Source organism: Neopelma chrysocephalum, unplaced genomic scaffold, assembly GCF_003984885.1.
Source record: "Neopelma chrysocephalum unplaced genomic scaffold, ASM398488v2 Primary Assembly neopelma1_23, whole genome shotgun sequence".
NCBI lineage: Eukaryota > Metazoa > Chordata > Aves > Passeriformes > Pipridae > Neopelma > Neopelma chrysocephalum.
Window position 1 is genome coordinate 14,040,378 of NW_020897691.1, and position 24,355 is coordinate 14,064,732.

Consider the following 24,355-nt stretch of genomic DNA (forward strand, 5'->3'; position numbering starts at 1 on the left):
TGCTCCAAACATCTAACTGATTTTTCTCACCTTAGACCTGTTTTCTCTCTGTTGTTTTTTTTTAAGAAATAACTGTTTCTCAGCTGTGTTGTGTTAACATCTTAGATATAGAGAGCTGTTTTTTTCTAGAAAAGCAATTCAGAAGATGCATTTGCAATTGATTTTTGAGCAGACTGGTAAAGTAGTTCAGCTTAGATAATTGTTACACATCTCACATCTTTGTCCTTCTCAAGTTGGAAGTGGTTAGTAAGTTTAACTGCTGAATTATTTGTGTGTCTCTGCGGTCCTGCCTATAATCTGGATACATCAGAAAAGAGCACTCATTTAGATATATTTGCAGTCAAACCTAGGAATAGATTCTGGAAAGTTCCTTTTCCTCCAGTAAGGCTTTGATACCTGGATTATAATATTTGCATTATTTCAGTAGACTTAAGTCCAAAGGAAATACTGTGTCAATTGAACCCTCAAACTCTGCTGCTATTATATTTCATAAATTTAGTGGTTTTTTTTCATATCGCTAAAAGAGATTTTAGTGAGCTGTCATGTATATCACCTATTTCCTGCTTGGTCCTCGGTGTGTCAGATATCCTTGACTGTAAATTAGTGTAGTCTTGAAACTCATAGTGATTCCCTGCATCATTCAGCAAAGTGATTACTACAGCTTTTCAGAAATGGGTCCAGTGTGAGATTGTATCCAGGAATAAATGAAGGAAGGGAATAGGAGAAACACTAAAGCTGTCTCTAGCAAGATCTCACACATTTGCTTTCTGGGAATTTAGTTTCATTTAAAGATGAGTAAATGAATAATTATATGGTGCCCCAGCATCTTAGAAAAACCTGTGTGGGTGCTCTATGTGTTTTATATTCATTTAGCTAAGCATATATAGCTGGTAACACACACACATTCAGTACTTACTCCAGACTGTTTTAATGTTTCTGTCAGGAATCTTTTCTTCTCAAGCATGCTTTCTATTCAATTTCACATTTCAGTGACTAGATTTAAGTACATATGCAGTACTTCATAACCTAATGTAATGCTTCCAAAGTCTAGGCATGGCACAGTAGATTCTTACACATTGCAGTTTTTTCTCCTCTCAGAGAGTGTGTTTCATCTTTCTTCCCCTAGAATTCCTGCTAAGAAAACCTAATATATCTGTGTTTTAAATTCCTTAATTCCAGATTTAGTCATTGATTGTTTATAATCTGTGTTCTTATTCAGACTAAAAACACAAGGCTTTGCTTCTTTAACACAATAATTAGAAGTTTGGTTAGTCTTTTCCAACTTATGACAGCCTCCAGGAAAAAAATTTAGTTTTCTGATAGGATCATGGACACCCCTAAGAGTGAAGTCAGTACTGTCTCCTGAAAAGCAGCAGAAGTGAATTAGGCAAGCTCTTTCAGGTAAAAGCAAGCTTTGGAAGATCCAGCTGAAGGAAAGAATGGGGCTGATTAGGTTGGGTCATTCTAGAGGAACATAAAAACCTAGGGTTAGAAAAAATATAGACATCTATGAAAGATCTGGAAGTATAGCTGTGGAATGGTTCAAACTATGAATTCATGAAATGAAATTAATTTGGTTTTCATCCACGACCAGACTTGTCTTTTTTTTTATTATTTTCTTCCTTTCATATCCTGCTACAACTTCTACTGGATCTTTTTAAGTGTCACAAGCTGTCTTTGAATTTTATTTCATAAGGGAACAAAAGTGCTGGAAGAGAGTTTCTTTCTCTTAATTTGCTGTATATGTCATTTATCTTTAAATATAAAATCACTTTATGGATATTCTACCTGTTAGTGCTGTCCTTTCACACCTAAGGCTTTTTAAATGGATTATAACTTATTCTGTGAGTTTCCTCAGTCATCGAGTTTAAGGCTTTTAGTTCAGTACATTCTCACTTACAGCTACAAGCTGTCTTTCTAATATTCAGTTACCTATGATAAGATTTTAGTAATTCATCCTACAGGTCATATTCAGAAAAGTGGGACACTTATTCCTGTAAGGTTATTCTGCTATTTTTGACCTTTATAGGATGGTATTTTTGTCACTGATCTTTCATGAAAACTGGGTGGTTTTTTGACATGTAATCATCCTGACACTGCCAATAAACTTTTTTTTCCCGTCTTCCTTTTTGTGTCTGGTTTGCTATTTTTCACGATGGTACAAGTAACACTGACCTGGATTCTTCTCTAGGGTTTTTAAGACAACACAATCTTCCATATTCTGAGGTTTTATCATTCTCCTTTTTATTCTTTCCTATTTCAAGACCTGATGTAGTTCTTCAGGATGGCAATAGACATTTTCTCAAGATAATATTATTGTATCTCTGCTCTTCTGCACATATTTACATCAACACAGTATCTGCTAGGTAACCTATGCATATATCCTCCACAAAGGAAATTTCATGCTTCTGGGAAAGAAAGGAGTTCAAAACATTTGATCAGGCCCAAAGAGCAGACTAGCAGTAGTCATCATAATCTGGCCCTGTGACTGTTTAGTGTCTTTGAATACCAACTTCCTGCACTGCGCTTCCTCTTGTCTCTGGGCTGTCCTGAGCAGAGACAGAATGAGCCAGCAAGTTAATGCTGAGTGCAGCTGAATGCTAGGAAGTAATACCATCTTGGTGTATTGTTTCACCTTCATGTCAAGGGGCTTTGGAAACTCTAAAGTTAAAAAAAATTCTATTTTGTACATAGATATAAGTCCTGATATTATTTCTTCTACTACATGGTTCTATAACTTTGTTAGTTTCAACTGCACATGTTGGATACAGAGTGAAAATGGTTGAACAGGTCATGGGAATTTTTCATCTCCCAGCATTTTTGAATGAGAACTGACTGTATAATTATTGCAGAGTTGTTTGAATCCAACCAGATTCACATTTCCAGAGCTGCCTGATTCCTGCCAATTATGTCACATCTGAGAAGCTTTGTTGATGTACCCAATGAAGCTTTGTTTTACACAAGTGCTGGGGAGATTGCTGATGTGGTGCCAATTGTTTTACTTGTTGGAAGTAAGGCACCTAGGTGCAACCAAGGTCCAAGTGTCTCTGCAGCTATAGCAGTATTCAAAATTATATGCTCATATTACATATTTGGCCCTTGCTGGAAAGCACCTTCCCTGTTGGTGTTTGTATGTGCCATATTAACAGGGCAAAAGATAAGTACACTACTTAAAAGGTGAGCAGTGACATCACTGGGAAACAGCAAGAAACTGGTTCTTAAACTATCTCTCCCATTTTCAGTGTTGCCTGAATACAGCTCATCTGCTTCATCCCAAAGAAAATCATATGGGAGTGTTCACACTTTCTCTTTGTGCTGAGCTAGAGAAGAAAAGAACTTGCAGGGTCAGATCAGGCTCAGTTGGCACCTGGCAACTAAAAGCCAACAGATAATTGATGAAATTTTCTTTGTCACCTTTTTGTTATTAGTTACTCTTTCCTATGAAATTTCACTGTAAAAAGAGGGGGATCAAGATTTGCTCTCTTCTGACTGTAACATACTTTCTGTTCAGAACTTACGGTTCAACTAAATGGTCTCAGGTCTCATTTTGTTCTTTCTTATTTTACTCTCAAAGGGCCAGTACATAAATACATCATGTTTCCATTATTCCTCTCCCCTCTCCCCTCCCCTCCCTTCCCCTCTCCTCCCTCCTCTTCTCCTTCTGATTTTTTTAAAATCAGAAAAACATTGTAATGGCTTCAAGCTTCCCATAAAAGTATGTTTCCAAGTTTGTATAAGATGAACAAAGCACAGTTTCTCAAGTCCCTTTGTATCCACCAAATTGCCATTATGCATATAGTCTATACCTCCAGGCTTCCAAAATTTTAATATCCTAGAACTCTTGTCATACTATCACTGCATCATTTTGTATTCAGAAATAGTTTTCCATTGTCCTCCTAACCCAGGAGGTCTGACCTTGATTTTTTGTGTTAAATCTAATTTCAGCTAGTGGTAGACCATTCTAGAGATAGCACCCACACATTCATCAGCAGTAAGCATACGTGTCTTCTAGAGTTCCCTGTGAATAACCTTTTATGTTCTTAATGGCATTTTCCACCACACCATTCAGTTAAGGATGTCTAGAACTTGACAGGTTACTTGTTGAAATCCATAATCCAGTTCTGCCTATCAGGTGGTAGACCACAATAAAATCTAATTCTAGGACATACCTGGCAAATGCAGATTTAATTCTTCCCATGAAAAAAATGAAACCAATTTCCCCATGTAGCCTTACAGTAACACAAATTATAATCCAACAACATATTTTCTGAGACAGATTTTTTTGTTACTATTCCCATGTGCAATAATACATCTTTGTTTTTGAGAAAGCACCTTGGAAGTGTGTCTATATTTCATGGTTTATGCTATGTTTTCAAATATTGTAATTACAATCGATAAAACCCCACCTTATTTTACAGTTATATTTAACCAGTGGCACCTTTGCTGTGAGCACAAATGTTATGTGACTAGTTGCTGCTATTGCCTATTTTCTGTAAATGAATATGTAAAACTTCTTTCACCTACCCTCCTCCACTCTAATAATGCACAGGGGCATTCTGATTTCAAAAGTGCCCTATATTCAGCCTATTTGGTAAACATCCCATCCTTCAGCAATTTTTCAAAACATCTGAAAATGCCTAGGTCTTTGTACTCATATCAAAATACTTGAGAATAGGAACTTTATTAACCCTGTAAGCTTTGAAAGTCTGTCCAAGCTTGAATACCATTATGTGCACTTCTTTCTAAGTGCTTGACAGCTACTAATAAAGACTGTCAAGCTTGGCACGAATTTTCCCGCAGATTTTACCATCTTTGCACACTCATTTGTCTTTTTGTCTTTGAAGTCTGGAACAGCTTGGAATTTATTACCTTCTTTAGCCCTTCTTTCAAACATTTTCTGGACCCTGAAGTTTTACATTTATTGTATAATTTGGGTTCTATTTCATAGTCCTGTCAAAGGCACTGTTTAGTCTTTTGTGATGTTCTGCTGCTGTTTTCTCAAAAGTCAGAACATCATCTATGTACATTTCAATAGATTAATTTCCTTCAAGAAATATGTAGTACTTAGTGAAAATTCTCAGGAGCATATTCTAAGTCAAAGGAAGCCTGTGAGACTACTACCTCCTGTATAGTGCATTGAAAATGGCTTGCCTTGAATTCCTTTTATCTGGGGAGATTTGTAAAAGCAAGGCAGATATACATTTAAATTAGTAAAAGATAATTGTGTCATTTAATGGATTTTTTTTTCAATATATTTAGCTCTCAGATCTAAACAGAAACAATACGGCAGATTTTCTTTCAATATTAATGGTACATATTCAGAGGCCATTTCTAATCTTTGTTGTCACTTGCTGACTAAATGGTTGAGATTCTCTCAGATTTTCTTTCTTTGTTTCTAGCTTAGAGATTTGTAAATGAACAGGATCTATGGCCAGTGTGCACATAACCTTAAGGACAGCTGGTCTTCTACGTTACCCTTTCTGGGCTCTTTCACAACATACAGCCTCTGCATCTCATGCTGGCAGCAGCATGTTTTAAATTGAGCTTTGGCCAAAATATTTGTTCCCACTGACTACAACTAAATAATTTTAATTTTTTTCAGTTGAAGTCTCTTACTTTAGCTTCCCAATATAAACTCTTAATTCTATTGGATGTTCCACTATGTACATTGGTTTCTAATTCAGTTGTTTGGAGTGCCCCTTATAGTCTACTGTTACAAACTGGCCCAAAGATGCTGTCTCATTAAGAAGTCCCTACAAGCATCTTCAAGGTTACTTGCCCAGACCTTGGGAGCAAGTACAAATTTGGAAAGCAGCAGGACTCAGTATGCCACCAGGAAGCCTTGGAACCACACACTTAAGAACAACCCAGATAAAAGCCACATCAGGTAACCAGCATATGTTCCAAAAGACACATGCCGTAGAAAGGCCAGGTAGGCGACTACCCCACAAAATCCCACAGCTTGCTTTCTGTCTCTCTCAGGAAAGAGAAATGGACTGTGAGTGAGAGAGTCTGGGCTTTTTTCTGACCACACCACTATCCCGATGGTTTTTTTTCATCTCTGTGACTGAAGTTCTAAAGCAGAAGTATTCAGAATCATTTTTTGATGCCATTTAAACTAGCAAAGAGCTGGATTTACAAAACCCAGCCATTAAGGGTGGTGATTTCCCAGTTCCCAAGTGCAGTATTTTTTCAACCAGGTGTGCCAAAGTGCTCAGATAACAAAGCTATTTCACCTTCCACTAGCTCTTTCCCCATGAACCCAGACCTTTTTGCATGCATGGTGAGAGTTTAATGTACATTCTGAGTTGACAGAGATGAGAACTGAGCAGGGCTAAAGTCTGCAGCTTTGGCTGTGGCATGTTTTGTTTTGGAGATGCACTGCCAGAAGTAATGTCCTGTAGTTCTTCTTTCCATCTCCCATGCGGGACCAAATCCATTTGAACACAGGGGAGGAAGGTTGGCATGTGTGCTGGCGCTCAGTGAGGTTTGGTGATTTTTCCTGATGGTCCAAGACAGGTACCGGGCAAGCTAACAGGAACAGAGCTGAGTTCAGCAGAGAGAGAGATCTCTGCGTAGCTGGGGAACTTAGGGTCTGTTAGGAAAAAAATTACTACAGTAAGTAGGTAACCAGTTTTCAATGTTTTTATTAAGTACAGGTGCATACCCTTCATGTACTAAGCAACATACATATGCCTGAAGATTAAATCAAATATGTATTAGAAGCACTGCTTCTGATTTGCATTATTTCATATTAAGTACTGAAATCCCCTAGAGGTCTTTTTTTTTCTCCTAGAAATTTGCAGTATAAATTACAAGAACAATTATTTCAATATGTATAAAAGAAATGCATATCAATAAGGTGCTGTGCATAATGAAGAATATGATCTGTTCAGCCTGGCTATTTGAGCATTCTTGTTTTCTGCCAAGTGGAAGGAGATGACAGGAAGCCAAACCAGAACAATGTATGAAGAAAAGAAATGACAACATATATAGAAGGAGATAGCTGATTTGTTAAGAGAAATTGGAAAGATTTGTGCAATTACTATGAGAAAAAATAAATAGCAGGAAGGAAGTAAACTCATGAATAAAGATAGAAAATAATTAGTTTAAAGTGACTAAACTAGCTGCAGTTTAAATCTTTCTAAAGAAAAATGAAGATGAGGCACACAGGGATCTAAAAAGTATTGAAGGACATTGCAAATATAGCTGCTGAGAGAAAAGAAAGAAATCAAATGTAGAAATGAACAGAGACAAATAATGTCAAGTATGTAAACAGGCAGCAAAAGGAAAGATTCAAATTTATGTTTTGCATGTAGAGAAATTGCAATCTAAAAATATTCAGAGAGAGATTGTTAAGGAGAGTATAAGATTCTGACAAGTCCGTGTCAAGCAGGGGCATAAGAAGAATTCTGGATGTATTTCTATGTAAATATGAAGTTCAAAGTTAGAAACAATTTTTCAGCATAAGCTTTCCATCATGCAGCAGTGAGCAAGTCCCAGTGCTTTGAAATGTAAACCCAATCACTAATTGTATATCCATTTCCTTTTGCTTTCCTCCATCTTAGATACCTTTAGATATCAGATCTCAGATGCACTCTTGGTTCCAAAGACTTCTTTTTTAATCAAGAAAAATAAAATCTTGTTTTTCTTTTCATATTGGGAAAAAAAATAATTTCTCTCTTTACTTTTAACTCTTTATCCCAGACATTCTTGGGATGTTGGAAGCTGTTTTCTTTCTGTAATGCCAGGACAGTGATGGCCCCAAAGGAGTTGCCATCAAAAATTGAATAATTAGGGCTTTAGTAACATACTAAGGAGTTGCCGGTGTCCTGTCTTTCTGGGCTACAAAACTGTCAGGAGTCTGTAGGACCAGTCTAAGAACTCAGGGGCCTTTGTACTATAAAGATGCAAAGTTAAGATTTTGAATGGCTTTACATTGTCATTATATATATAATGCAGTATATACTGTGCAGCAGATATATCTTGCATTAATATTTTCTTCTATTTGTGAGTAGATTTTATGGAAAATTGACTTCAGCAAACTTGGAATGAAACACTGGTTTCTCCTAGTCCCAGTATTGCGTCTGCGCTTTGCTTAAGTACACTTCTCTGTCCTTTGTGGGGGGCAGAAGAGCAGCCTTGGTTTTGTGATTTATGAATTATTTTGTATTTCTGTTCAATTCTGGTTCCTGATGGCATGCATCAACACAGGAATCTTCACTTTCATTTAGTATAAAACAGCTGTTTAACTCTTACGATTTCAAAGAAAGCTTCAAGGAATGAAATATGTAAACCACGAAGACTCTAAAAAGTCTCTGAAAATATCATATATTGTAATATATCCTAATTTGTACTCAACCTGCACTTTTATATCAGATACTTGGTTTATTGGTAATGTAAAAATTACAGGGGCAATCTACTTGAATAAGATGTGAACAGACAACAATAAATGCTTCAACACTGCAACCCTTCTGAGGACGACACATCATGTTTTTGAGTACTATGCATTAGTTGGACACGGTAAATTACTGTTGTACAACAGGCAGTTTTCCTCACCTCAGTTTCTGAGGCAGTGTAAAGAAGTATTTTTTCTTGATTTTGTTTTCACTTTTTATAAATAAGAAAATAGGAAGTTCTTTGCAAAGCATCTAATGACCAATGTGGTAATGTTAGTTGGTTTATATTAATGAGATGGTATGTGGTAGATGTATGATATGTCAGAGCGGAGAATGGAGCAGCAGTATCTATTTCCATTATTATTGAATGGGCTCATTGGCTTTAAATGAGCTTCTGTTTCAATACAACAAAAATCTCCAGGCCTGGTTAATTAGACCTTGGGATTTGATGAAAAAAAAAAGAGGAAATCAAATCTGTCCCTATTGAGCTTCATGACTTTTATTTTTGATTCTTTTAAGAGAAAAAAGATTTTTACAGAGAAGGCTATGAAGTGAATACTGATATGCACTTCTCTGAGGATTTCCTGAATATTCCATTTTAAAGGGTTATCTTATTAAACCAATTCCCATCACACACTTCTATGTCAAACTTGCCCTGAAAAATAATCCTTGCTATTTCTGGACATTGATTAGACAGACACATAAAAAAGGCACTCCTCTACTCTGTTTGGATATTAGAAAACAAAGTCATTAGCTGGAACTCATTGATGTCCATGGATTTAGAGTCCTAAGGTAGAGAATTCCCCACCAAGGTAGTAAAAACTGAGCTAGTAACTATTATTTTCATTGTCTACTAATTACATTACTTTTTCCCCCCAAAAAAATCCTTTCTTACCTTACTATTTTCTCGGTTGGAAAATTATACAGTACACATATATAATATATATATATACATATATATACATATATATAGGACTGGAATATGACAGAAGGCTGTGTTTTTTGGGAGTGATATTTTACTCCTATCATCAAGGCATAGTTTCTGTTTTCCTTCTATTCTCTGCACAAAAATATAGTTTTCATTTGAGTTTACAGTAAAAGTGTTATGGTGTTCTACCATGTACATTTTAGACAGTTCAAGCTTCTCCTTGACCAATACTGGATCAAGTTCAAATTTTGTTAAACAGATTTTTAAAAATTGTTATTTAGAACACAAATATGTATTTTTATTTTATTGGTGTTCATATGTCTTGTAACACAGTTAAACCTGATGCTAATGCAACAAAGGAAATAAATAACATTCTTCTTGTGATTTCATACTTTGTACTGGCTCAGTCTTCCAGGGACGGTTCTTCCTCTGTAGTTCCCATTAATGCAATGCTAGTCTTTCACAGCTAATTCTTTTTAACGGATGCAGCATCTTTCTATTGTGTTTCAGTAGGGATTAAAATATAATTTTCAATGTGCAATCACTGGCTACGCATGCACAGATATTGTCTCTCATGCAAAAAACAGTGGCTGAGAAGTTTTATGTTTCTCTGTCACATAAATCATGGTAATATCAAGAGGCTTTCATGAAATGAAGTCCCATTAGCTAGGCAGTGTGAAAGGGTTAAAGTCATGCAGTGTAAAAAGGAAGAATAACTGGTAAGATAGTAGACAAGCAGATGGGAAAGAGAAAAGAGTGGAGTGACAAGAGATTGCTTGGCCACAGTGGAGGTCACTGTTCAGGACAGACTGTGTGGCCTGGTATCCCAACACAGAAGACTTAGAGGGCAGGTGTCACAAGGTGAAAACTGATCGGCAAAAAGAGTTCATTCCCATGCATGTAAATACCCTTTTGGCTTATATCTGTGGTTGCTACTTATACAATACATCAGTTTCACAACTCTCCCACCTCCTCCTTCTCCCAATAACAACTGCAGAGGGACATTTACTGTACAAATTTTAAAAATATATAACTCTTTCTAATCAATTAGTAGAAAATTTTTGATTTTAAATGATGGTTAATTTGGTGAAGACCTATATTTTTCCTCCATTTTAAGTAAAAACATAATGTGGTACTTCATAAAGATACTGTAACAAAAATGTTTTTTCTTCTGTTCTTTCCATTAGCAATGTTGGCAAATGGGGTAGTAGGTTAAATAATTCTCCTTTCTTACAACTGGAAGCAGGATTAATACGTATTGGATAGATTATGGACTATTTCTATTATGAATAGCATTGACTGTCCTGTAGGAATTTACTTCTTTCTCTTCCTTCTCTCCCTTTTAGTTATAATGTCACTTGGAAAATTATTGTATTGCCAATGGTTATATGTCTCTGTATTTATACATTCTTCTTAGAGACTGTCAAAATATCTTCACGTCTGCATTCTTTACCAACTGTTGTGTGCTCTGCCTGCCACAGACTTTCTGAAAAGGACCATGATGACAGTGCCCTTGATATTGTCTTCATATTCCTTCATTCTCCAACTGATCAAGGTTTACTAATCCTGAGCAGTCTCATTTATTTCCTTTTATATGCCTCAGATAAGTGAGTATTACCAGACTACAGTTAGAGGATTCAGAATCATACCATGGTATTCATGAGGGGTAAGTAATTTTCTCCACGTAGAACGGCTGGTCCCCCAAGGCTCAGGCTTCTATAGGACTGCCCCCTGTGTCTGCTCCTTTTGCCTGGGCACATCAAGCCTCCCCATGCTTTAGTTCTCAGTGGGATGGGAAATAAGGAATTTTAATGCACCAGAAATCAAGTAGAGAGGAAGGTAGAGGACTAAGCACAGGTGGCCACCAGTAGAAGGTAAAAGGCACCCTGGAAACCTCAAACATTTGTCCTTTCCAAGACAGCAGCAAGCAGCTGAAAGTGCTCTGCCTGTTTGGCTTTTAATCACATCCCAGGTTTCTCCTGAGGTAGTACCAACTGTACAACCTTCCTTTACTTACAGCTCACAGGATATAATACAGAAAATCTGTAGAGATCTTTATCTGTCTCTGCCCCCTCCATCAATTTTTCTTCCTTCTTGTCTTCTACCTTTTTGTGAGCAACAGTTCTTGTATCCAAACATTCAAAGTTTCAGATTGCTGTTCTTACATTTGTCCCACAACAGTATTTTCATTGCAAAGGCTATTTTCCTTTATTTTTTTTCCCATTGTTCTGCTTGGTTTTTGTTGTTGTTGTTGGATTTTGTTTTGTTTTAAAAAACATGTGCATGTATGTTCATATGCATGTGCCTTACCTTGAATTCTGTATGTTTTGCTGGTATTTCAATGGATGAATATAAAAAAGTATTTTTTATTTTGAATGCTTCTCCAGGAGTAATTGTTTTTTTTCTGGCCTTCATGTATAAACATGGGTTTAAAAATTTGCTTTTGGAGTTTGTTGATAGAGGTAGAGTAGATTTCTTTGAGTAGTTCCTTTGAGATGGATTCTTAACCTTTTGCATATTGTTCAGCCATAGAGTAAAAGGAAGTTTCTGCACAGTATCCTTCAGATTTCCTTTGCATATCCCAATACTGCATGAGGCAATTTCCAAGTATCTGTTTTCTGTTGGTCCATACACATTCTTCTTCTCTGGTTGGATTCATGAAAGGAGATAGAATATAGTTCTCTATCACTGTGTCGTGTAGGAGGAAAGGCAACTTACACACTTTCATAATTGTGTCTTTGTGCAAAAGCAGGACAAAATCAGATTCTATTTTTAAAAAGCTTGCTTCAGTTTTCCATTGATAAGTTGTACCATCATCACTAATTAATAGAATTTGATCCTAGGAACATTTTAATTGTTCTGGGGTCAATAGATTAATGAAATATAAAAGAAGTTTTGCCTTCCTAAATGAAAGTGTAAGGCTTAATTTATAGTAGCAGATTTGTTGTCTCCCTAGTTACATGACTTGTACTTTCTCTAATGACCTGAAGGAAATGACAGGAATGAGTCAAATTATTTGAAGGGAGACTGCATGGACCATATAGCTTCCTGAGCTATAAGATCTCCAGGGATCTCTTCCAACCAAATTATTCCATGACTACATACATAAAATGGACAAGCATAGCTTCTACACCAGAAGGAAAACCTCCATTCTTTCTTGGGAAAGATAGTCATTACAATGAGTTTCCTTCAGGAAAACATCTGATATCAGAAAAGATATCCATACATATTGCCTGGAAGAAATCTTCCAATTCAAGTACAACTTGAGATTTAGAAGAAAAACAGATGCCTTCTCAACCTCCAGTACAGAACTAACGAAGAATAAATATTAATTTCATCTGTTTTTAAATTTATCTGATTATATTGTGCCTTAATTTCTATTTGGTAAATTAGACACTTTGAAGAATGGTGGCCTTCTCAGTTCTGACTTTAATGCAATTTTGTATTCTTACTTAGTTTTATGAAATGCTAGTAATTCATTCAACCAACATTTACTTAGTTTTAGGTTGGCTTGACCATATAAAAAAGTGTATGGAACTATTTTATTCCTGCAATTTTAAGCATGTTTCAAGTACTTAGAAGATTAAATCCAGTGTGAGAAAAATTTTGGCAAATCACTCTACTCTTTCTAAATGTCCATCTGTTCACTTCACAATTTTTGTTAATAAAACCTATGACTTTCAGAAAATCTTCACTTATGTTTTCTCAGGAACACTTGGATAAATCTGGATATTAATCAATTTTTAATAGAAAAGAAAGATTCAATAGGCGCTTTTTCTAATCTCTAGATAGTCAGGAAGGTAGGTAGGTATTGCTGCATGCAGACTAAGTATTTAAGTAGACATCTTGCTATGGCTATTCCAAGCCCCACATGCTACAGGATGGGGTTACTATGGGGTGCAACTTATAAACTTCTGCATGGTAGCAGGAGCCTGTGTGGACCTTTTCCTTACATCAGTGAGTATCTGCCATCCTAGCTTTGTCAGTGATGCCAGCATGATACCTGAAAGGAGCAACCTGAATGATCTAGTCTTAAATAAGTAAATTTAAACAAGATGGTACATTTCAGTGGTTCCTCTGAGCATGATATCTGATAATTTCCAGTTATATTCTGGACATATTTGGTTTTAATGTGATCTGGATGCCCGATACCTAAATGCCTAAAAGGTTGCTACTGTGCTGCTGTAGCTCTGCTTGCTACAGTAGAAACTCTTAAGGTTTAGAGGTTAGCTGGGTGGCGTTCAACTCTGTTTGGTTTAGACAAGCAGATGATTATGCTTACATTTCTTATTTCATATGTCTACAGCTACATGAATAAAAATTTATGACTTTAAGACCAAGAATTGCAGAAGAGTAAATCAATAATATTTTAATACATTTTGAAATGGTCTGTAACAGTTGCTTTAAGTCAAGGATAGTAGAATTGCCTGACCAAAGTATTACAGGCATTACAGTAGTTTAATGTTCAATAACTGTTCATTAAAAGATTGGTTAATTTTCAGGTGAATTCATTATTCAAATTATTCACTGGTTTCTTGGTTTGCTAGGGATTCATGAGCTCTTCACACATTATTACAGACACAATACAATGGATGCTGTGCTAGTAGGTTACTGAAGACTAATGATTTTATTTATTCTATGAAAGCCTTAAAGTATGACTTGATTTTCTCACTTGAAAGGTTTAGGTGCTTAGAAGAGTCACTAGCATAGTATGAATTTTATATTTCCCATATCAATATCTTATTACAAATGAACAATTTGTGAATATTTGAGTGGAAATTATATTATTCATATATATTCATAGTAATCTGAATGTTCAATTGTCCACAGAAAGTGAAAAAGAGAAAATGGCAGATAGGGACAAATTTAAAATAGTTTTGATAGAAACATTCTTCTCATATATGTTAACTTCATGAGTTTTGTGATTTTATCATGGGTTTAATGATATTTCGCCTTTTATTCTTCATTTTATCCAATCTGATTTTTCCAAGCCCATATTAGTATGCTTTGGTATGGAATGTATAGTGGGCTCTTATATACAGCTACCAGTTCCTCTGCAGACATGGCTTCATTGAAGGGCTATCAAAGCAATAAGCAGTTCCTACACAAATATGTGTGTAAAGGTTCAGTTTTCAATCATGAGTTTGTAAATAGCATTCCAGAAAATGTGTGCAGGTATGAAAATAGTTTATATGCAAACCAGTAATGGCAACTTAATGCAAGATGTAGGATGTCCTCCTTAGATCTTCATGTTTGAAATTTGATTTATGTTGAAAAAAGGCCTATAAGCACTGTGTATTCCTCTTAACTGTTGTAATATGAGATGGTAACAGAAAGGGATCATTTGAGGGAGTCTACTAATATAAACCTGAATGAAAATTCTGGATTATTCTGTGAAAGTAAGCAAACATCTTGGAGAAATCTAAAGGCTGCAATTCATGGCATTTTTGAGATCAACACAGTTGGTGTGGAAATGGAAATGAGGTTCTAAGATGGTTCTCTGTTTTCCTATTCCTCAGCAGGGCCTCAACAAACAAAGTAAGGAGGGAAGAAAGGAAGCATGCTTCCCCTTTTTCTGCTTGTGGATGGGGAAGACATCTATGAATTAATCTTTTAGGAAGTGCCACAAATTCATGGCCAAGCATCCAGCAAGATCTGATGGGGCGACATGGAGCAGAGAGGGATGTGTGTTTACTTGTTCTTTTTCCTGTATATACACATGTACCTTTCCATGTATTTCCAGCCTGTTTCCCCTCCATATATTCTCTCTCTTTTAGGTCCTCTAGATCTGGTCCAAAGACTTGAGTAGGTTGTAGCTGACTGAAGCAGAGGTAGGAAGGATTCTATTCCCCTTCATGCTTTTGCATGGTTCCACAGAAAAGACCTCAGTCTCTAACATTAGGACAGGATGGAAATCTTAACAGGAGTATTTTTTCCTAATTATCCTTCCTGAAAAGGGAGTACTGTTGGGCTCTTCACAGCAGGAATGACTTCTTACTATCCATATTAATTCTTAAATGGAGACTTCTTTCACTTAACTCAAAGCAATGCTGCAGCAGAGCTGCAAATCCCCAGGAACTGGTACAGAGATGAAAAACTAAACCTGTTTTCAGATTTGGGTGTATTAATAAGATGTTAAAAATCTTTGATTTGGCAGCACACGTTGGAGCCAAGGAGCACCTTAGATAAGGCACAATGCTAAGACTAAGGTTTCCTACATGTGTGTGTTTGTTTAAAATTGAATTCTCCTCCTTACACACATGCTTTCATTTGGAGAAGATATTGTGCTTTCATGATGCCTTGTGTTATGAATTTCAAATATGCAGAGCAAAGATTCAATCCACTTGCCAGTCTGGGATGAAAGCATATGTGTACTTCTTGAAAAATCAGCTATTGCCTTAGAGAATACACATCATTTTGCACCCTTGAGAATGGTAAAACCTTTCTGGCATAAAAGCAGCATCTACATTTACAAAAAGCTGCACATGCCAAACGTGTCAGGAATCTTCACAGTAAAGACTCCCCAAGATATTGCCTGCCTGACAGGCAGTTAAAATACATTATGTAAATTGCATGCAAATATATGCACGACATATGATAATTAAAACCTTTGTAAATATATATTTGCAAAATACAATCCATCATGGTCCACAAGGTTATAATATACATTTTTTTAAATGAACAGTGTAGAAACTTTGAACATTCACACAGAAGTGAATGATAATAATTTGAAACATAATGAGCTCTCTTTTATCAACTTTACAGTGTCATTCATTTAAAAAAAATCACTAATTGACTAAATAAAAATGACAATCCCTTACCAACACTTTTTGTTTCTGTAAAATGTAAGAACTGATGTGCTGCTGTGACTGTGAGCTTTCAATAACTATAGATAGGAAGTGAAAAATTGTGTGTGTAACGTAATAAGCAGAACTTGAGAAGAACAGGAATTTTACTAAGAAATAAGACAAATCACTTGTAGGAAGTGGCCTTTGGAATTATTTTTAAACTTCATCTTTCAGTTTCTCTCATAAAACATCATGTCCTGTAGGACATTAGAATTGAAACCATGACAGACACATATTGCTGTCTCAAAGGGAGCTATACAAATCATACGAGTCTCTTCCCCAGTCATGCTGGTCCTCCCTAGAGACATCCAGCCCAAGTCCTGACCAGGTTTGACATGCTTTTCCATCTATAGTCCAATGGGAGGCTTAAAACCCACAGTGGTATAGTAGCACTGTATGAGTTTTGAGTCTAAAATCATTAACTTCACAATCTGGAACCAAATGCTCCTCTTGTACCTTCTCTTGTGAGATTGTCAAGGCAGCAATTTTCTATTTCCCTTTACTTTGCCCTCCCAGAAGGTGCTTCAGTGGTTTTCCCCTCATGCTTCCAATATGCAGAACTGATATTGCCATAACGCTTTCAGCTGATTTTAGTCATGACTGACCTATGGAGGTTAGCAGACTGGAAGAATCTAATAGAATCTAATAGCTGGAATTCGAGGTACATTTGAGTCCAGCACAATTTGTGGGGAAAGGAATCAGGTAGAAATCCCACAATACCTTGTGATGCCTGCTGCAAAAGAGGGGGAGCTTGGGAAGGTGGTGACTCCTGCCTACCTCCATTCATGCCTGCAGGAGCAAAACAACTGGTTTACATTGATGCCTATACTGAAGGAGGTGATTTTCTACATCTACCCTGCTTTCATGAGATCCCACCTGGAGTACTGTGTCCAACTCTGGGTACCCCAACATAAGAATGATTTGGCCTGTTGGAGCAAGTCCAGAGGAGGGCTACCAAGAAGATTAGAGGAACAGAGTACCTCTCCTACAAAAACAGGCCAAGAGAGTTGGGGCGGTTAAACCTGGAGAAGAGAAGACATCAGGGCTTATAGCACCTTTCAGTACCTAAAGAGGGCCTATAAGAGAATGTAGAGGAACTTTTTTACAAGGGCGTGTAGTAATAGGACAAAGAAGAATGTCTTTAAACTGAAAAAAGTTAGGTTTAGATAAGATATTAGGAAGAAATTATTTACTGCGGGAGTGGTGAGACATTGGAACAGGCTTTTCAGAGCACGTGGGTATACCCCATCCCTGGAAGTGTTCCAGGTCAGGTTGGATGGGGCTTTGAGCAACCTGGTCTAGTAGAAGATGTCCTTGCCCATGGCAGAGAGATTGGAATTAGTCCATCTTTAAGGTCCCTTCCAACCCAAGCTTTTCTATGTTATCACCCTTTTGTTTTCCTCTCAGATGAGAATATTTAGTGAACTTGCTTCTTCTAGTTTTAAGGAGGTGAGTCAGTTCTCAGCAGGCCTCAAGTTTTAGCATGACAGCATACAGACTTTCAGCCTGGCCTTGCCAGCAATGAGATACAGGCTTGTCTGTAGCCATGAGAGTATTCTAATATTGCTAGGACTTGTCACAAATAGAAAAATGAAACTATGTTTTTTAAAAATTCATGGTTGGCAACTGGGGAAAGCTCTCCCACCTTTCAGTGCAAGTAGATAGTACTGGTGAATTAGCTGAAGTGCGAAAATTACCTTTTGTTTCTCATGTCTAAAATAATGCTCATTAGCAATAATGGTCAGCACCTTTTAGCTGGCATTGGTGACTGCTGGGATTGACTAACAATGCATAAGGCTAAGGAGGAAAGTCACTTTGCTACTTGCTGACTTGTGAATATTGGACAGTCTCAATTTTCCTGACATGCCATCTTCTGTTTAAGGCATGTATTACACAGACACTGGGTAGCATTCCTTATTGCCAGAGAATAAGGAACATCCTCCTTCACAATAAGGTAATTGTTTTTTTCTTCTTCCTGGTACACCGGGATGATGAAATAAAGAACTTTTTAAAAGTCTTCTCCCAGAAGAGGGCAGCTGAGCAGTCAGCTGGAGTGCTGTTTGTGAATAACTCCGGGCCTGATTCTGCCACCTGTGATCACAGCAAGTGGTAACACTGATTTTTCTTGCCTATGAAATTATTTCACCTGCCACACTGGTACTTTTTGTGTTGGCCTTATGCTGAGCTCTGAGTTTCCCTCTCTTCTGTCAGAAAAGCAAGCAGGAGGTCATCACAGTTGTACAACTCCTACATGCAGACATGAGAATCTGCACTGGAATTTCCAGTGGTGTGCTGTCAGAAAAGACTTCTATAAAAAGAGAAATTTGCAGGCTTCCACATCTGACAAGCTCTGGAAATCCAGAGCACTGGCATTTACCAGAACCAAATAACAAATTATTTAAATGCTACTTATCACTATTCAGTGTTTTGTAGCATTTTGAAATGTGTCTATATAAGTAGCGCCTGAGCTTCTAAAAAAGCAGTGTCTGACTACACACAGAAAAACGATCTTGCAAAAAGCAGTCTCCAATTAAAATGTCCAGCTTTTTTTCAATATATATATAATCCAACATATAATAATGTCTTAAAAAATATACATACTGACATATACGAAAAATGTCTTGGCACTTTGTTGAATTCTCTGAGTAGTGCTGTCCTCACATTTAAATCTATTAGAAGTTTGACATAACAGCAAGCCAGCTTGCAGCCTAGAGAGCAATGGTAAGAAAGCATTCAGCAATGGGCTCTGCAGGAATGTATATTGATGTGACAAGGGAGGTATACTGACAGGAGCCTTAGTTTTGCTGAAGGGAGAGAAGGCAAGAATCCAGACTCTGATTCTTTTGTGTGACAGCTATGGTCACCTAGTGCCCTGCTAACCTGTGTAAGCAGGATATCAGCAGGGAACATCTGTGAAGGTTGAAAATTTGAAACTAATGTTTCCAATTTACAAAGGTATAGCCACACATAGCATTGTTTTCAAAGTGGATAAAAATATTCACTAGGACAAAAACAGAACCTGTCCCAAAAAACAGAGATTGAAATCATGTTAATATGATTCATTTATTTGGTTTTAAAATGACAAGAATATCTGCTGTAGGCAGAAGGGTTATCGCAGAAATAATTCATTTTCTCTCAATTTCTTTTATTTTATTACTTATTCAACCCAGCAGAAAAAAATACCATGAATGAAAACTTCTTAAGAAAATATTACCTCAGCTAATGCAAAGGTAGTTGCAGCTCTCCAGTCAGAGGAGTCTAAATCAATTGTCCTCTACAGCTTTGGGCATTCAGATCAAACCTTATAAGGGTGCAGGGATCAAATTGCCAGACGGTGTCCATGCTCACAAATGTGTTTCATTTTCCTTACCTGTGAAAGGATGCTACTCCCCACAATAATCACAGGGCAAGCAGTCCTCATAAACAATAGCATGCTTACTTATGTGGGTTTGCCTGTTTTGAAAATCATCTGGACTAGTAACTCTCTGAGTGCTGTGCTGGGAAGCAGAGCAGAGATGCTGCTGTATAGCTTGAGTTAAGCCCTGAGGAGATGAAAATAGAAAGGCTGATTGCTGGTTGTCTCATCAGCCCTTGTGAAAAGCAGCTGACAGTGTTCATGTTTGGAAGATGAGAGGAAATTGGAAATCCACTCCATTTCCCCCCTTGTTTCAGTCATAAGAATATATATGACTACAATTCAGAAAATATAAGGAGGCTAACATGTTTAACTCAAACTCAGTGATGTCCATTGTCACATATTAGCAGAATAGTAAACTGGTTGAGAAAAAAATAGCTTCGTTTCTTCAAACTCGGTCTGTGATAATGGGAAATAGGACTTCTGATGCTAGATGAGGTAACCCTGGCTTTTTCCCCTTCTGCCTTATTTTTGTTTGTGACTGAATGCTGAAATTTGGATTTGGCATCATGAATGTCAGCCACCAGACTGGGACTTGGACTACAAGCATCTTGCAGAGCATCAGTGTCCATTTTAACTGTGATAAACGCCAAAAACCATAACAAAAGCAGTTCTTTCTCTCTTAAGAGCAAAAAGAGTTGTTGCTAGTCTGACACCCACATGCTTTTTCCTCCCTCACTGTTTCTGTCATCACACTATAAAACCCCTTTACAGAGCTTCAGATCAATTGTTACACAAGATACCCCGCATGTTTCAAGGCCAGATTGTCACACACATGGACACTCATCAGGGAATGCAGTTTGGGTAATGGATATTGGGCACCTCCTGAAATCTGTGGTAAAGGCACACAGAAAGGTGGGTTAGGAGAAAGTGCTGTGTGTGGTGCTACTTGCTATTCAGCAGGATGAAAGAAGGATAGTAGGTGGAAAGTACTTGACTCTGACAACAAAAGAATAGTATCTGCTTCTTTTTTTAAAAAAAATTCAAATTTACATTGAATCAGCTATTGATCTTGTGATTCTGTCACTGACATGCACACTGTCATCTGGACTTCAGTTTCATGCTGTTGCCCAGCATTAGAAATATCAGGTTTCTTATTATTTATAAGGCACTAGACAATCTTAGACATAGATATAGTTATAGATATAATATAGATACAGATATAAATATAGGTATAGATATAGATATAGATACATCTTAACAGCAAAAAGAAATACTGAAAGGTATTCTAACAGGATCTTATGTCTCTAATAATCCTCCCACAGCTGCTGGTAGGGCTGGACAGGCCCCTAAGGGCACCTTTCAGCTCAGTCAGCCTGCAGCCGCCAGGATGGCAGGGAACCCCTAAGAGACCAGAGGACTTCTCTTTGCTTCCTTGATTTTACTGAAAGTAGAGTAAAGCTCCTATATGAGCTTCAACACATATGAACTTTCTTTCTCTGATTCCAGTGCTTTTTCTTCACATTTAGTTGAAGACAAAACTTATCAGACAGATTTGAGGAAGTTGAAGAGAGAATAAAAAATTTTTGAGGCCAGGAGACAAAGAAACGTTAGGTGACAATCTGTGTTCCAATTTAGGGAATTTTTCAATAAGCTGCCCTCAGAGAACTCAAAATACACTTTCTCTTGTGTTTGTAGATTTGCTCTGCTTTGCCTTCAGAGTGTATGTGGCAATTTTTCAAACAAAACATATTGGTGTGGGGGGGAAATTAATAACTATTTTTTTGGCTGGTAAAAATCCAAACAGCAGAGAAACTACCTCCTTTCAAGAAGGTCTTGGAAAAATGGCTCAATTTACATAATCTTTTTGACTCGCTTATGTTTCTGCTTGAGTCTACAGTTTGAAAATGAAAAACATTGTGACAAATAATGAAGTAATCATGCAATTAGGACTCAATTACTCATGCTGTTAGAGTGATCTTTTGCTTATTTTTCCCCCACGTAAGAAAAAATAAATATTGTGTCTTTTTCTCCCCTCTGGCGCTCATTTCCAGCTTGAATTATGTGAAATCCAGAACATTAGTTCTCATGGTTTTACCTCTGTAGGGTTATCCATACCAGGGTTATCTAGGCCATGGTCTGTCATGAACCAGTCAGGATGCACGGTACATTTTGCCTTCAGAATATGGACAAGTGAGCAGTAGGGAGATGCAGAGGGGTTGAACTGTGGCTTTTTTTTCCTCTTCAAAATTCAAAGCAGTCTAGTGGGGCAGGGAGCAGGAATAGACAAATTGCCATTTTTGAACTCCGTGCACCCCTGTGGCAATTCAAGTATAGCTGTCAGGTTCAGTCTGTGCCAGGTGGTTATCATCTGACCTATATTGGTGCAAGAAGCTGGGTAACCTGCACTTCTGGGTGCGGGAAGAAGCAACCAGCAGATGTTGCCAGGTTCAGCTTGACAGAGAGAGTCACTTTGGGATACTCTGGCACTCTTCAGCCATCACTGTCTCCCTCCTGTGACCTACACTCTGGATCTCCCCCACCTCTTCGCTATCACACCACAGGTGAAATCCAGTAAGCATACAAATGTATCTCATGCTATATGAAGGTACTAGTCATTGATTTGCAAGGTCAGAAATTTTGGGCAAGGCCTTGTCAAATGGAGAAACAAGAAATCCTGTCTCAAAGGTGCCATGTAGTGCCATCTTAAAGTACAGCTTTGTGAGTCCATGAGACCAGGTTGAAAGGAATCTGTTGAACACTCAGCGCACTGCCAGATGTCCCATTTCTTAAATAACTTCCCATAAGAGAGGTTTGGATCATGTTTCCCATGTGGGAAACATTCAGTACATGGGTTTTCCCATATTTTTATGGAGAACTGCCCATTTTTTTTCCAGGTGTTTAGAGCATAGATGTAGCAGTTAATGTGAATGCCAGCTAAACCATGCAGCTGTTTAGTCTGGTGGCTGGGGAGCAAAGAGTCACACATGCACAGTGCATAGTCACTTTATACCTGTTTGTCTAGGACTGTGACAGAGCTTTCTACTTCAAATCTTGTCTGTTTTTCACTGTGGAGTCCCAGGCACATCTATGCTGAGTGTCTCATAAACGGCCTCAGCTGGTAATGGTCTGCACCACAATGGTCTGCATCTCAAGCCTGTGTGTAAGAGGCTTCTAACAAGGACCTTCTTTCAGTCTGTCTGAAATTCAGGATGCAATCCTCTTCAGGGTGAACCTGAGACTTCTCTCAGCAGTCAATTGCATTTTTCATCTTGAGCTCTTTGCTGCTGGAAGTGCTTCATCTGTCTACTTTTCACACAAGTACTGCCACTGATTTGATTCTGAGTGGATAGAACTGGAACTGAGGTGCCAGAATAATCTATTTCTCTCGTGACACGCGCAGCATTTTAAAATTAAGCAATGGCTGACTTATATTTGCACTTAAATTAGACTGTAATAGCACTGTTCTTAGGGGACTGTAATCATCATGGCTAGGCTTTGCGAACGAAGATTTGGGAAGGGGACTGTAACAAGAACTGGAGAATGACACTAAATCAATGGACTTCTAAAGAAGAAGAAAAAGAATTAAAGGAACTGAGCTAAAACTCAGATGCTAAGCCCAATGGACTTTGTTTAAACCTGTTAAAATAGACTTTCCATGAAATAATGTTATCAAGAAACAGATTTATCTTCAGGTTTTTAAAAGTATCTCATATATGAACAGAGAAGTAAAATAGAAAGCTATTGTTTGTTAATTGAAAAAAAAAAAGAAGAGGAGGAAAAGAAAACGTTATCACAAATCCCATGCAGGGTGAGAATAGCATGTAGTTTTCTTTTTAGTTTGGTCAGGTATTCATATTTCATTCTCTTCCAACAAAGTGCATTTCTCACTTTATATTTGATCTGAATTGCTCTTTTAGCTGTATGATCTGTGCATGCTGAGGTCTATTCAGCAAAACATCCAGGATCCTGGCTCAGTTTGCTTTCCATCAACATTAATTTTCTCAGTTTCCACCGCTTACAGGACAGTGGAAAGAAGGCAGAATCTCTTCAGATATAACAGCAGAAGCTATGCCCAATAACCTTTCCAGAGGGACAAGGATAAATCCTCATTATTCCAGATGAGTTAATGAGGACTCTGCATGAAATCAGTCAGACTGCTCATTACAAGCCTCTATTACTCTGCTTTCTCTGCCTGAATTTTACACCTTTATATTCCCCCTTAATCACTTGCTTCCAAGGGTGCTGGCCTGCCGTTTTCTGGTTGTTTTTTCAAAACAAGCTTCCTGTCTTTGTGCAATAATGGTTTTCTGCCTCTTTGCAGTGATGGTTGGGCAGACAGAGATGAAGTCATTGAAGGTTATGAACCCGAAGCAAATGGAGGCATTACTATCAAACTGCAGTCTCCTGAGGTCTTGGCATTTGATGACTACTATCTGAAGCTGCGTCTGGACACCAACACTCGCAATCCTTGGTTTCCTGAGTTCTGGCAGCACAGATTTCAGTGCCGTATCCCAGGGCACCCACTAGAGAATCCCAACTTCCAGAAGAACTGCACTGGTAACCTGTCATTTATTTTTCTGTTTTTGAATCTGTGCTCTGGCAAAAATTTTTCTGTGGTTTTGGTTTTTTGGGGAGTTCTCTTGTGGGGTTTTGTGTGTGCGTGTTCTTGTTTTGTTTTGTATTTTTATGGTATTCGGTTTGGGGTTTTGGGTGGTTTCCTGTTTTTTGTTTGTTTTGTGTTTTTGGTTTGATTTTTTTCGTTTTTGTGTGTGTGTGTGTGTGTTGTTGTTTTGGGGTTTTGTGTGGTATAAGAAAATGGTAA

At 37.5% G+C, this 24,355-nt stretch overlaps 1 protein-coding gene across 6 annotated transcripts in view; it reads left to right on the top strand.

Annotated features, from left to right (window-relative positions):
- Nucleotides 1-24,355, top strand: part of GRM1 (glutamate metabotropic receptor 1) — a 186,027-nt gene that overhangs the window by 93,256 nt on the left and 68,416 nt on the right. For all 6 annotated transcript variants that reach the window (XM_027687559.1, XM_027687549.1, XM_027687542.1 and 3 more), the window contains exon 4: nt 23,855-24,090. In XM_027687559.1, coding sequence (XP_027543360.1) covers nt 23,855-24,090 — 236 coding nt within the window. The remainder of the gene's footprint in view (nt 1-23,854; nt 24,091-24,355) is intronic.